This window comes from Sinocyclocheilus rhinocerous, unplaced genomic scaffold, assembly GCF_001515625.1.
Source record: "Sinocyclocheilus rhinocerous isolate Xijiao unplaced genomic scaffold, SAMN03320098_v1.1 scaffold947, whole genome shotgun sequence".
In the NCBI taxonomy this organism is placed as follows: Eukaryota; Metazoa; Chordata; class Actinopteri; order Cypriniformes; family Cyprinidae; genus Sinocyclocheilus; species Sinocyclocheilus rhinocerous.
Genome location: NW_015632550.1, coordinates 672 through 14647, shown reverse-complemented (window position 1 = coordinate 14647; position 13976 = coordinate 672). Strand labels below are relative to the sequence as shown.

Below are 13976 nucleotides of genomic sequence, written 5' to 3'. Positions count from 1 at the left end.
AAGGGGGGGGGGGGGGGCATTTATCACTACGGAGAAATTCCAATATAGCCTAGAAGTTATGATAGTGTATATATAATTACTATTGTTGCATTATTAACATAAATGTTGTGATGTAAAAAATGTAATTTCACTTCATGATCTCTTGTTCTTTCCCCAACTTCCTGCACTTCACTACACTTCACATTGGCCTGTAGGTGCCGCTTGGGCTTCATTTAATGAGTGGTGATATCAAACTGTAAATCAATATGCAAGGAAGTAAATAAGTAATAATTGACTACGGGCCTACACCTCGGGTGAGCATTATTTATAATTTTTTCATTACCACATTACTAGTAAGCCCCAAGAATTTTATTTGTTTATTTATTTTTTTCTGAAGTGTAAAGTTAAATCTGTACCCTTGGGGTAAGATGGCCCCCTCAAAATGGCCCCCGGGGATATCTCGCTCCAAAATAACAGGTCACTTGAAAATTTGAAATATAAAGTATTAAAGAGTGAATGTGAGTGAACTGGAGGCGTTAGCTTTAGCTTACCTCCACTTGAGAAAAGTTTTATGGGGGATAAAAAACTGTGTGTGTGTGTCTGTATACATACCATATTTTGGGGACAAATTTGTAAGTGATCTAACCCCTACCCCTGATCTAAAATATATATATATAAAAAAAAAAAATATATATATATATATTTTTTTTTAAATATGTACTTAAATAAAAACTAACTTTTACCTTTACCAAATTTACCTGTATTTACTTTGTTTTCATATTTGGCGACTTTTTGTGAAAAATTGAGACTTTTGAGGGTGGTTCTAGCAATTACACACAGACACGGTTTGGCAACACTGCACATGAACGCTCTTTTCAAACAGAAGCTTGTAACGCACATGATATCAGTCACAGCATATAATGACTACTAAAAATTACAAATTATATATAATTTTCTTTCAAATAAATTATACAGCCTATACAATTAATACAGCCTTTATTTGTGTATTGTAGACGTTATTACTAAGCTAAATTTGCTGAAATATCCACGACATAGGCTACAGTAAGAGCGCATGGTTTATCTGTCCATCAGATGCGTGTCAAAGTTGAGTTCGTTACTATAGCAACAGTAGATCAAACAATCATTGTAAAAAAAACTAAAAAAAACTTTGTCGAGATCACGAGAAAATTAAGTCGTTATAACGAGAAAACAACTCTCGTTATGTCGAGATCACGAGAAAATTAAGTCGTTATAACGAGAAAACAACTCCCGTTATGTCGAGATCACGAGAAAATTAAGTCGTTATAACAAGAAAACAACTCGTTATGTCGATATCACGAGAACATTAAGTCGTTATAACGAGAAAACGAGAAGGAAAAAAAATGATATTGCATGACTGCTTAGAACTTCAGTAGTAGAGTGAGTTTTGAGCACTCAATCTCATACTGTCACACGCGCTGACTTTCTGAAAAGCCCTGCATGGATAAAGGCGCGTGAACCAGGATCACGAAACCCAGACCGTCTCTATTAAGCGGGAGCGCTGACAGTGAAAGTCCATTTCTGATTTTATTGTTGTTTGTATTGTCATGTTGCGGTATTTTACTTAATAATAAAAATTTTTTTACTTTATATGCTCTGTTGTTGGTGGTTGGTGGGGTAGTATCACCTTTATACAGTCTATGAGTATCACCCAGGGGGGGGGTATTTCTTTTAATGGACCTTTTTCACATTTCCGGGTTTCTCAGCAGCGGAAGTCGTCATAGTTGGGTTAACTTGAATAGCAGTGAATGGGAGAGCACCACAAATATATTTTTTTGCATTCCCAGTTGCTCAAATAGCAAAAGAAAAACACAATAGTGTTTTCATGACTTTCAATAAAAGGAAAAAAAATTGAGAGACTGATAAGGGCTGTCAGAAGAGAGAACGATGTCAAATTTACCGTCCCTCCCATAGACGCTGCATTAGAAACATCCTCGCATTAGCGTTAACTGCTTTTTTGTAATTTGATGCAAAGGTGATATAATACAAAGAATAGTGTTATAAATGTAGATAAAAAAAATTTCAAATACAAATATGAAAAACTTTCGAGGATTAACGATGCTGATGACCCTTAAACGCGTCATCACAGTCTTGTGAAAAAGGTCCATATATAGCCTATATATATATATATTTGGAATTTATTGTTACTTAAGTTGTTGTTATTTAATCATTCCACAGCCTAAGAAAAATAGGCCTACTGTGAACTTTAAAGGTCAGTACAACCTAAAAGTGGAAAAGTTCATTCTCACTGCATTGTAACTGTTGCTATATTGTGACATGTTTTCAGCTAAAAAGTGTTGAATGCAATTGCCTTTCCGATACCTCTCTCTGTAACCATGCTTCTGTACTTTATTTGTCATTAAGAAACAATCCATTTTGTATTCAAATTACATTGCCAAGATGCTCAGTTTTACCAGTTTAGTTAATGTCATTCTCCCCCGAAAATACAATTATTAGGATTAATTTGGCCTTTAGATAAAATGTTCTGTAAAGGTCAGATGCCCCTGGGGGTTTCTTGCCCCATAGGGGATCATTTTTGCCTCAATGGTGGGGCAAGATGGCTCCCTTTCATATTTTTAATTTGTGTGCCATTACAACTAAACTGTTAATTGTTTCAATTTGATTTCCATAATAGTCTGTTGGGTGATGCATAATGATCCGCTACATGCTAAACATATATATAAATGTGTTACAGTTTATCAGTATATGGACATTGTTCTTAAGGGGGCTTCTTTTCCATCTTACCCTCCTAAAATAACACCGGTCTAAACCTAAATCTAGAGATTATGGTTTCTCTTTTAATTCTTCCTGTTATTCTACCGAACCCTGAATTTATTTGAATGCTATAAAACTATTTGTTCTATCTTCCTCCCATTGTTTTTGACATCTGCTCCTCATTTGTTGTTTAATTATGCTCTTATTATATTTAAACGTTATGCCTATATCTCTTTTCTTTGCAAAGTTGCAAACTTTTTTTTTCTGAGAGTGTACCCTAACTATGGATACATACTCTTTGTCATGTGCTCAGGTGACCTATAATGTGATTTTTGTCACAGTGATTATCATCTACATGTTGAGAGACTTGTACTGTTATTCCCTATGGTACTTATGTCTGTCCTCTTTTTCTTCAGATCATGATTTATTTTTAGCTTTTAAATGACTGGGTCACTAAAAGAGGCCTAAATTCACCAGGGGAATACTCTCTGGAATGTCTATCAAATATCTTATCCTATCATGTCTTTGCCTAATTGTTGGGAAAAGGTGAGGTTGCAGAACGAGGAAGAGAACATAAGATGTTTTTCAGTGTTGAAGAACTACACATTGAGTCTCATTTTATTGGTCAGGCTCATTGTCCTGCAGGATCTTACCTGGACTCTTTCCATCAGACTCTTCTTTTTATTCACCTGTTTAACCATTGCTACTATGCTGTCCATCTGGCTTGTCTTGGTTTCCTGCATAGATTTTCTCCTGTACTCTTCTGCAGAGGAGGGTCTGGAGTTTCCCAGTTTCGATGGCAAGGACAGAGTTCTTAATGTCAATGAGAGGAACTATAAGAAGGCATTAAAGAAGTACGACATGATGTGTTTGCTGTATCACGAACCCCTGCCTTCAGATAAGGAGCTCCAGCAGCAGTTTCACATGAGGGAGATGGTTCTGGAGGTAAGAAATGATTGAGAGAAAGAGGCGAGTGAGCAATTTAGTGGATTAATAAGAACAGATATATTGCTTGGTATACTTTTAGAACAGACCAATATATGTATTATGATGAACATTTATTTGGGTGGGATGAGGTCTCACGTGGTACACGCAACATGTTGAAACTGGCAGGATTTTTCTTAAATGATTAATTTAAAATGAATTTTAAGGAAATGATATCAGAGAAGACCCCTGAATACCCTTTGTGTCAATGTCAATAAGTCTCTTAAAATATCTGGTAATTTCACATTTTCTGACATGACAAAGTTAGTTCAGGTTGTAAAATATTTTTATCTTTTTAAAAAATATATTGCAAAACCTAATTTGAATGGTTAAAATGTGTACACAAATGTTTTCAAGGTGTATGAAAAATATGTATCAGTTTTTACTTGATGGTCATGTAAGGTTAATTACATTTTTTAAATAAAATTTTTATTTAAAGTGGTATGAAAGGTTTTGTATGATATAGTATGATACAAACATTACATTTATACCAACTTTGCATGCATTTAAAGTACTTTTTTTTTTTTTTTTACAAGTTTTTTTCTTTTTCTTTTTCTTTTTGTTGTTGTTTGTTTTTACATTTTGGACACTAGCTGTTTGTCATTGACCCAGTTTCCAGTTTCAGTTTTTTTTTTACCCAATTTTTTTAACCTATACGCGATCCCTGGAACATGCATAAATACCCCTCGGTTGGAAATCAACAACTTAGAAAATATGCTTGATGATACTATATCTGAGAAAGGCTCTTCAGGATAAGCAGCTGTGAAGTACTATAACCTGAATATCCAAAATTGTTTAAGATGTTTGCTCCATATAAAATGTATCATAGAGTTACAATTGACTGCACCAGGGTGTCAGACTGTACATCTGCTTTTTGTGTCTAGACAGAACCTGATGTGCAATTTAGTGTGAAGACTGACCTGATTTGGAGGCTGACAAAGGCTCCACAAACACCAGTGCTGGGTCTGCTTATGATAAAGTTGATCAAGTATAGTTTTGATTATGCAGATATCAGCCATACGTTATACAAAACTGATCCAGACTCCTTAGATATACTGTGCAAGTGTTGCTCCATACTGAATTGCTATTATAGACAACAGTATATAATTCTCACAGTATGACGACTCTCTTCCATGCATCACCAGCTTGCTGCTCAAGTTCTCGAAGACAAGGATATTGGTTTTGGATTGGTAGACTCACATAGAGATGCTAAGGTTGCCAAGAAGCTTGGTAAGAGGCTTTGTTCCAATGAGTCACTGTAATAATTAAATTACTTTTTAGATAATAAAGTTTTCTTTCTTTAGCATTTCAGTAACAAACACCAAATATGTCTTGGTATTGTTGAGGTTTGACACACAGCATCCTCACTGAATCATGTGATCTTTGTCCATTAGGTCTGGAGGAGGAAGGAAGCATCTATGTGTTTAAGGATGAAAGAGTGATTGAGTTTGATGGAGAGCTCTCTGCAGATACACTGGTTGAATTCCTGCTTGATGTGAGCAAAATTTGCTGAGCTAGATAAGTGTCGGGTCTCTGTCTGCAGCTGTTTTTGTGATTTCTTAGCAGAGCATATACGATTATACTTCTTCAATAACATCACAAATGTATAATAAGATTCCTGTTTTCGATCACTATTATTGTATTTTATAGTTACTTTTTGCAAAAATATAATTTTAAATAGTACAAAGTTTAGGATAAACAACTTTGTGCATATACTGTGGCTGTTTTTTTTTTTTTATATATATATATGTTTTACTGTTTAAACAACTTTTGAAATCATGGATCTGCTAATATAGCTCTCACTGCAAAAGTGGTAACCTGCAATTGTTACTTTATATAGGGTAAATATGTAGAAATGACTCTTTAAAGTAGTTTTGGTGGTATAAATTAATGTATTAAGTTGATTAAGCAGGGTGTCAGACTGTACATCTGCTTTTTGTGTCTAGACAGAACCTGATGTGCAATTTAGTGTGAAGACTGACCTGATTTGGAGGCTGACAAAGGCTCCACAAACACCAGTGCTGGGTCTGCTTATGATAAAGTTGATCAAGTATAGTTTTGATTATGCAGATATCAGCCATACGTTATACAAAACTGATCCAGACTCCTTAGATATACTGTGCAAGTGTTGCTCCATACTGAATTGCTATTATAGACAACAGTATATAATTCTCACAGTATGACGACTCTCTTCCATGCATCACCAGCTTGCTGCTCAAGTTCTCGAAGACAAGGATATTGGTTTTGGATTGGTAGACTCACATAGAGATGCTAAGGTTGCCAAGAAGCTTGGTAAGAGGCTTTGTTCCAATGAGTCACTGTAATAATTAAATTACTTTTTAGATAATAAAGTTTTCTTTCTTTAGCATTTCAGTAACAAACACCAAATATGTCTTGGTATTGTTGAGGTTTGACACACAGCATCCTCACTGAATCATGTGATCTTTGTCCATTAGGTCTGGAGGAGGAAGGAAGCATCTATGTGTTTAAGGATGAAAGAGTGATTGAGTTTGATGGAGAGCTCTCTGCAGATACACTGGTTGAATTCCTGCTTGATGTGAGCAAAATTTGCTGAGCTAGATAAGTGTCGGGTCTCTGTCTGCAGCTGTTTTTGTGATTTCTTAGCAGAGCATATACGATTATACTTCTTCAATAACATCACAAATGTATAATAAGATTCCTGTTTTCGATCACTATTATTGTATTTTATAGTTACTTTTTGCAAAAATATAATTTTAAATAGTACAAAGTTTAGGATAAACAACTTTGTGCATATACTGTGGCTGTTTTTTTTTTTTTATATATATATATGTTTTACTGTTTAAACAACTTTTGAAATCATGGATCTGCTAATATAGCTCTCACTGCAAAAGTGGTAACCTGCAATTGTTACTTTATATAGGGTAAATATGTAGAAATGACTCTTTAAAGTAGTTTTGGTGGTATAAATTAATGTATTAAGTTGATTAAGCAATATTAAATACATTTACATTTTTTATTTCATTGATATTATATATTTCTTATATAAATAATATTTTTGACTTAATTTTCCAGTTAATTTTCAGTGCTGTGTGTTTCACATCATTCTTCAGCTGCTGGAGGACCCAGTGGAGTTGATCAGTAACCCAATGGAACAACGTGCCTTTGAACGAATGGATGAAGACATACGCCTAATCGGCTACTTTAAGGGTGAAGACTCTGAACGTGAGTTTGCTTCCCAATAAACTCTGCTTGTAAAATTATGATTTTGCTGCTATGCTCTAAGCAGTAGTATGTTTAGGCACCATGCAAACCACGCAATTGACCTATCGGTAAGCCCCTCCCCTCGAACGCAGATGAGCCAATGGCAGTCGAGTATCAGTTGCACGGGGAGCGGAACTCGGACATCTTTAGGTTTCAGCGCCTTAGAGAAACATTGGAAGATCCGAAACTCGCATCGGTTTAATGGTGTTTATTAGGGTTGGGCGATGTCTACAGTGAAACATCGTGATGTACTCAACATCGTGATGTCTGTCAGCCATCGGCGATGGCATCGTCTATCGGCCCAACCCTAGTGTTTATGCTACAAAAATGGAAAAACGATGTGCCAAGGGTATTTTTAACACTAAATTCAGGTATCCTGAGAGGATAGACTTTTTCCCCTGGGATGAATGCAGGCTTTGGCTTCATAGAGGGCTTAAGCTCTGGCACATGGTCCGTAGCGGTCATCAGTTCTGGCTCTGGGTCTGCGGTGGGCTCTGGTTCAATTTCCAAGGAGGGCTTGATGATTTGCTGGGTGGGCTGGACTGTGGGTGAGTAAAGATCCTCCTTTCTCTCGCCGATGGCGAAGGGGATCCACATATTCCACAAACGTCCCTTGAGGAGCATTTCTGGACAGGCATGCCTTTATCCGAGTGCTGATTCCTGCCCCTGCACACGGAGTCTGTCGTCGTCATTACAAGTGAGATGAGCAAGGTCTAGGAGCTGCTAGATCCATATGTAGGGTTCCATCTTTCAGTGACGTCATGGTTGTAGAAGGGATAAAAAAAGCAGGATCTAGCTAAATGCAGCAGTCTCAATTTATTCAAACAATTTCAAGTTAGTCAGGATTCTCAAATATTAAAACACATGAACAGAACCACCAGCAAAAAGATGGAACAAAGACAAACAGGTTAAATATACACCAACACAAACCAATGAAAGCAATGAGAAACAGGTGTGGTGAATTAATCGAACAACCATTGTAACAAAAGCAAACGAAGGATACGGAACAGGGAAATAGTGAAAAACCAACTCAAAGTCCATCTTAAACTTAGACCAAAATGTGATCTACCATGATACCTACAGTAGTGAGAATCAGCGAACAGTAGAGGAAATGTAATGAAATCATCCATAAGTTGAAATTTTGAAGAAGTTCACATGATACGAGTACAGTAAGCTTTAATATCATTCAGCAGACCTGAGTTTAGGAACTTAACAAATTATATTAAATTATGTGTTATGATTATAAGTTCTCTGTTGATTATCTGTGCCTTTGGTAGTGTGTCTTTGACATGAATTATGACCACAGCTTTGTTAACCCTTTTCTTAAAAAAAATAAATAAATCTTGGAATTCTCTTGAAAAGGTTAAATGGTCCTGGAAAAAAAAAAAGTCACTTGTATCGTTCATGGTCAAATATTACTGCATTGGAAATTAATAGGGAGTGAATTTTATCTAGTGGAAAAGTTTGGTGAAAAAAAAGGAAGCAGGAATGCTTAGGTTGCTAGCTTGAAGCCAGCGGGACTGTCGGTAAGAACAGGCCCAGTCTAGTCAAATCAGGTATAGGAGATTTTATTACACATCCAAGCAGGTATTGTGTACAGATGTGAGAGTCAAGTAGTGTCTTATGAGTGCGTGTATGCGAGTGATTTCTACAAGGGAACAGAGAAATACAGAGTTTTAGTTTCCCAATAAACAATGCCAATTCAGGCACAAGGCAACTACAATGTTACATTGAATTCACAGGCAATAATGTAATCTAAACAATACATGAGACTATCTACTCGTACTATAAGTTCATCAAATGCACATTTAAAGGTGTGGTTGATTGCGATTCCAACTCTTTAAGCATGAAGACATGCTACACTGCACCCCATAAACACAATCAAGCCAAGTAAAAAAAAGCAGTCAACCACCCCTTTAAATAACTAAAGCACATGCCTAAATAAAATAAACACATTTAGGCCAAACTTAAGTCATACGAAATAAATTTTAAATATCAAACAAAGGCACTTACATGGTCAATTACGCATACGCAGGAAAAACAGAATGAAAGGAGTAAAACTCAGTCCTCTGCACAGTACAGCTGTATGCAACAAAGGGCAAGCTGTGAGCACAGGTGCAGCTAATAAAGCCTGTGAGAAAGTCCCGATTGGCTTGAGATTGGGTGGGTGGAGCTTGGGGCTAACTGGGAAATGAACAGGCTAGAGGGGTGTGGCACATTGAGGGTGTAGCTTAGGGACACAAAAACCTCCCAACATTTGGTACTGCGCCCAAACAATATCTTACTGAAAGCTATTTTTTTAAGATATCAACCTCAAATTTGGAACACTACTCATTTAGATTTATGGCTTTGATTTTCTTGCAGTTTTAGAGTGAAATATGTTTTGGAAAACATATATTTCAAACAAAATTTAAAAATAGTATTTTTGTGCATTTTTCATAATAATAAACATAAACTTCTATAGCTTTTGTCACTAAAAGTGTCTTCCAAGTGTCTTCTTTAAAAAGAGACCAGACTTGAGTCTGTGCTCCAAAGCATTCAAGATTAATGACAGTTGAAGAGGGAAATTTCATTTTCAGGTCTATGCTAAAAAAGTGGTTAACAGGTAATAAATGGATTACTATTCCATAAAAAATATTTATTACCATAAAATCCCCCCAAAATGCAAAATATTAAAATAAAAACATTATCAATCTAAACTATAGTACATTAATTTCATTGGGGGAAAAACATTTGGTCATATTTTGACCACTACGCGAAAAACACCAGAAGGTTAACTAGGTGCTATGATAACCCCACAGACTATTAAATGCTGCCTAATTGGTCAAAGAGATTAACACAGTTATAGAGCCATTCCCCAAAAAGGCACAGTCACTTTACATGACTGCTATACAGCTTTTATTAAAAAACCCATTTCAGCTGGGAAGGCTTTGCTCTGACCTCTGGTTATGTTGTGAGAGCAGAAGCTGCGTGGAACTTCAGCACTGCCACCGTTTACCATGTTATTACAGTTTTTTAGATTTGTGATTGTTTTTTTTTTCATACTTTCTTTTTATTTCTCAGATTATAAGGCCTTTCAGGTGACCGCAGAGAAGTTCCAACCATATGTGAAGTTTTTTGCCACTTTTGACAAAGGGGTGCGTACAGTACATTCCTTTACAATAACAAGAATAAAACCATGAGATGTGTTATTCTGGTATAGAAGAATGTGTATTTATAACCACAAGAGTGAGAGGATACTTATGTGTCCTCCATCTTTAAGGAAAATGATTATGTATTGTCTTCATTTGTAACTGTTTCATGCTGCAGGTGGCTAAACAACTGACTCTAAAAATGAATGAAATCGATTTCTATGAGCCCTTCATGGACGAGCCTGTCACCATTCCTGGCAAACCCAACACAGAGGAGGAGATAGTGGATTTTGTCAATCAACACAGAAGGTGATATCAGTGGCATCCTCAGAACTTTGCCATTGCCAAAGATCATCTAAAATATGAATTTTCATTCTTAAATCACAGTGTTTGATCCTCACTCAGGCCCACTCTGAGAAAGCTTCGTGCCGAGGACATGTTTGAGACTTGGGTGAGCAAGACTGGATTGTGGAAGTATCTGTAGGCCTATGTTAACTGTCAATTAAATGGCTACTGGTTCTTTGCTTGAAGTGATCTGTCTCTGCTCAATTAACAGGAGGATGACATGGACGGAATCCACATTGTTGCCTTTGCTGAGGAGGAGGATCCAGGTTTTCAATTCCTTACAACAGAGAACAACAAGCTGACAATTTCTTACTGCCATCACCAAGACTTAGTAGTCTAGTAGCACTTAATAGCATTTAACATTTTATTTGTGCTTATCTCTTTTTAATTTCATAGATGGTTATGAATTCCTGGAAATTCTAAAGGAGGTTGCAAGGGACAATACTAAAAACCCAGATCTCAGCATAGTTTGGATTGATCCTGATGAATTTCCTCTGGTGAGACAATATTCCATCCATTTCTACACAGTGTTTCTCTGCGTGAATTGAAACATTGTGACAATGTTGTAATGGTTTATTTGTCTGCAGTTAACTACATACTGGGAGAAAACCTTTAAGGTGGACCTTTTCAGACCCCAGATTGGTGTGGTGAATGTGACTGATGTAAGTAACTTTGGTTATGATGTTATTCTATTCTTTCTGTCTTCGCCTTCATCACTTTGTTAAAACACTTGGTTACACTTTATTTCGATAGTCCACTTTAGACATTCTACTAACTATAAGTAACTTTGTAACTACATGTCAACTAATTCTCATTTATTTGCATCTACTATTAACTATACGTAACTTTGTAACTACATGTCAACTACATGTCAACTAATTCTCAGAGTAGACTGTTAGGGTAGGTTTAGGGTTAGTAGAATGTTGACAAAGAAAGTGTTAGAAGATATTAAGCAGACAGTCTACTAATACTCTACTAACTGCTAGTTGACATGTAGTTGCAAATTTACTTACTGTTAATAGAATGTCTAAAGTGGACTATCGAAATAAAGTGTTACCAAACACTTTCATTTAAAAACGTCTCTTTATCCTACATTGCAATGTATGACACATCATTCCCTTTTAAGAGAAAGCTTCACATAACATATTCATGATCTACAGCATAATAAAATATTTAATCACACATTTTACAAGCCTAACGACTGCTGAAATACTATTTTACTTTAACAATCAAATAATATACAGAATAACATTGCTGCACACATTTGAAAAGCATATGCTTTGTGATTAATAAATAAATAAATTAATTCATTAATTAGTAAGTACACACTCGGCAAATAAACAAATCCGCCTGATTTTTAACGTAAGACCAGTGGCCGGCTGCATAAATTGCTTAGACTAGTCTTGTAAGTGAATCATCTATTTTTAAAGTAAGTTAAATAAAAAAAGTCTAATTTAAATTTGAAACGTAAGACTGTTTAAGACTTGGCTTACTGCTAGTTGATTAAACTAGTTCTTAAGTTACAGTCTAAACAAAGTGGCTATGTTTACACAACTGGACCCTGGTTACTGTTTGTTATTTTATATGAAAAATAGTCTGTTATGCTGCTTGATATTGAAAACTTGTATTTTTTAACATGTTAAAGTATTATGATAATCATAAACTGGTTTGTAGCACAAATAGTTTTAGTTTACAGTACTTTGTTACTCTTTAGTTATTTACCTGAATCAGAAGTCTCACACGTTCACAGAAAACAGCTTACATTCATGATGCAAAATAAGGTACAAAGCCTACATATTGTGTATTCTTATCATCTTACTTACTTAACTGTGTGTGTGTGTGTGTTGACCAGGCTGACAGTGTGTGGCTGAACATGCCTAATGATGAAGCTCTACCGTCAGCTGAGGAGCTGGAGGACTGGATTGAGGATGTTCTCTCTGGAAAGGTCAACACTGAGGATGATGATGATGACGACGACAATGATATTGATGATGATAGTAGTGATGAAGACCATTATGGTGATGATGATGATGATTAAGTGGTATATAGAAAAACTCTAACCACAGAGTTCTTTCCACAGATTGCATTAATTCTATTTGTTTTAATGACTTATGGTTTATTAATTGCAGAATTTACTTGATTTACTATAGAACTGTCTGCATTGCCAGCAAGAGACATTTAATAATGCAAAAACATATAATGACATATTACAATTTTGGTGCTGCTTATTCATCTGGAACTGTATGACTGCTACACGAAAAAGGGTGTTCTGTAGTACTAATTTTTTTGGGACACTTGAGATGTATCAACATGTTCAATAAAGAACATAAAATATTATTCTGACTTATATATAGTCTGTTTGTATTAACATTGGTATATGTAGCTATAGTTAATCATGTTTGGGGGGAAAATTTGTACATATTAGTGAGCTATATCTGATTAAACTTCCTTTTGGTGGCACCCAGCAATACCCTAATTTGTAAAAACAATATATAAAAATACAGTAAGTTTTCTGTTTGGATTAGGTTATAGTATTTATAACTAGCTGTGTATAAAAATATCAGAAGTCTATGGAACGTCCCTATTTAGATAGCTATGTAAATGTTTTTGTGGGTTTCTTATGAACGTGAGAGCAGGGTCTCATAATGATTTTAAAACCTTTCACATCTAACTTATTTAACATCATTAGCTCAGCAGAATGTATATAAAGCAGTGGAGGAACATCTTCAGATGGAGCTGAAAAGTAATTTAATTCAGCAGAAACTACACCTGTGCTAAGGAATTAAAATGAAACACACTCATCCTCAGTTACCTTCACCTTCATATGGATGCTATTTCCAACCAGATTTATGACATAATCCAGTTGCCGCCCATATGACTCATACCCATATGAACACTGGTAAAAATGATGTGTTGGATTTACTTAAAATATGTATGCACCATTTTTGCATCACACTTTTTAAGTAAACCCAACTTGGAACAATTTTACTTAAAATAAACAAGATAATCTTTGTTATATGAACTTAAATATTTGAGTTCACTCAACATTCTTTACTTAAAACATGCAACATCATCTACTAAGTAATTTCAAGTTGTGTTAACTTAACATTTAAGCTCATTTATATAAAAAAATATAATTGAGTTAAACCAACATTCTTTACTTAAAAAAAAATTAACACAATAGATCTACTAAGTAATTGCTAAATATCTACTAAGTAATTGCAAGTTGTGTTTACTTAACATTTGAATAAAAAAAATAAATTGAGCTAAACCAACTTAACATTTTAACTTATTTTAGGATCTTCAGCCTATTGGTCTGCTTACTGCACTGCTCCAGTACAGTCAATATCTTAAATAAATTAAACACGCAAATCACACAAAATAAAGCATTTCAGTTTATTTTTTGACAGGCTGCAAAGCAACGGTGAAGCCTGAAACCACACATCATGAATGTACACCAAAATGTGACAAATCGACAAATGGATGTTCACTTCCAACATGTCACTTCCTTGATTTTTCACCCTTTGCAACACTTCTTAA

The 13976-nt window shown here is 35.3% G+C and overlaps 1 protein-coding gene across 2 annotated transcripts; it reads left to right on the top strand.

Moving 5' to 3' along the window:
* The first annotated feature begins 3219 nt into the window (after window positions 1-3219).
* Window positions 3220-12749, top strand: LOC107742653 (calsequestrin-2-like). Of its 2 annotated transcripts, XM_016555707.1 has the most exons (12): window positions 3220-3279; window positions 3503-3678; window positions 4863-4947; window positions 5112-5212; window positions 6810-6921; window positions 10024-10097; window positions 10270-10400; window positions 10497-10542; window positions 10648-10702; window positions 10833-10933; window positions 11024-11098; window positions 12289-12749. In XM_016555707.1, the coding sequence occupies exons 2-12, from the start codon at window positions 3595-3597 to the stop codon at window positions 12472-12474; spliced, it is 1050 nt and encodes a 349-aa protein (XP_016411193.1). In that variant the 5' UTR covers window positions 3220-3279; window positions 3503-3594; the 3' UTR covers window positions 12475-12749. The 2 variants fall into 2 exon arrangements, with proteins under 2 accessions (XP_016411193.1, XP_016411192.1); XM_016555706.1 differs by lacking the exon at window positions 3220-3279 and having other exon boundaries at window positions 3290-3678.
* Window positions 12750-13976: the final 1227 nt, after the last annotated feature.

What these genes read in the sequence shown, in the direction of transcription:
- LOC107742653 (XM_016555706.1), top strand. Translation starts at nt 3,442, where the DNA reads ATGCTGTCCATCTGGCTTGTCTTGGTTTCCTGCATAGATTTTCTCCTG. An exon ending in TTTGTCAATCAACACAGAAG is followed by an intron (nt 10,401 to 10,496) that starts GTGATATCAGTG and finishes ATCCTCACTCAG; the next exon opens with GCCCACTCTGAGAAAGCTTC. An exon ending in AGGACATGTTTGAGACTTGG is followed by an intron (nt 10,543 to 10,647) that starts GTGAGCAAGACT and finishes CTCAATTAACAG; the next exon opens with GAGGATGACATGGACGGAAT.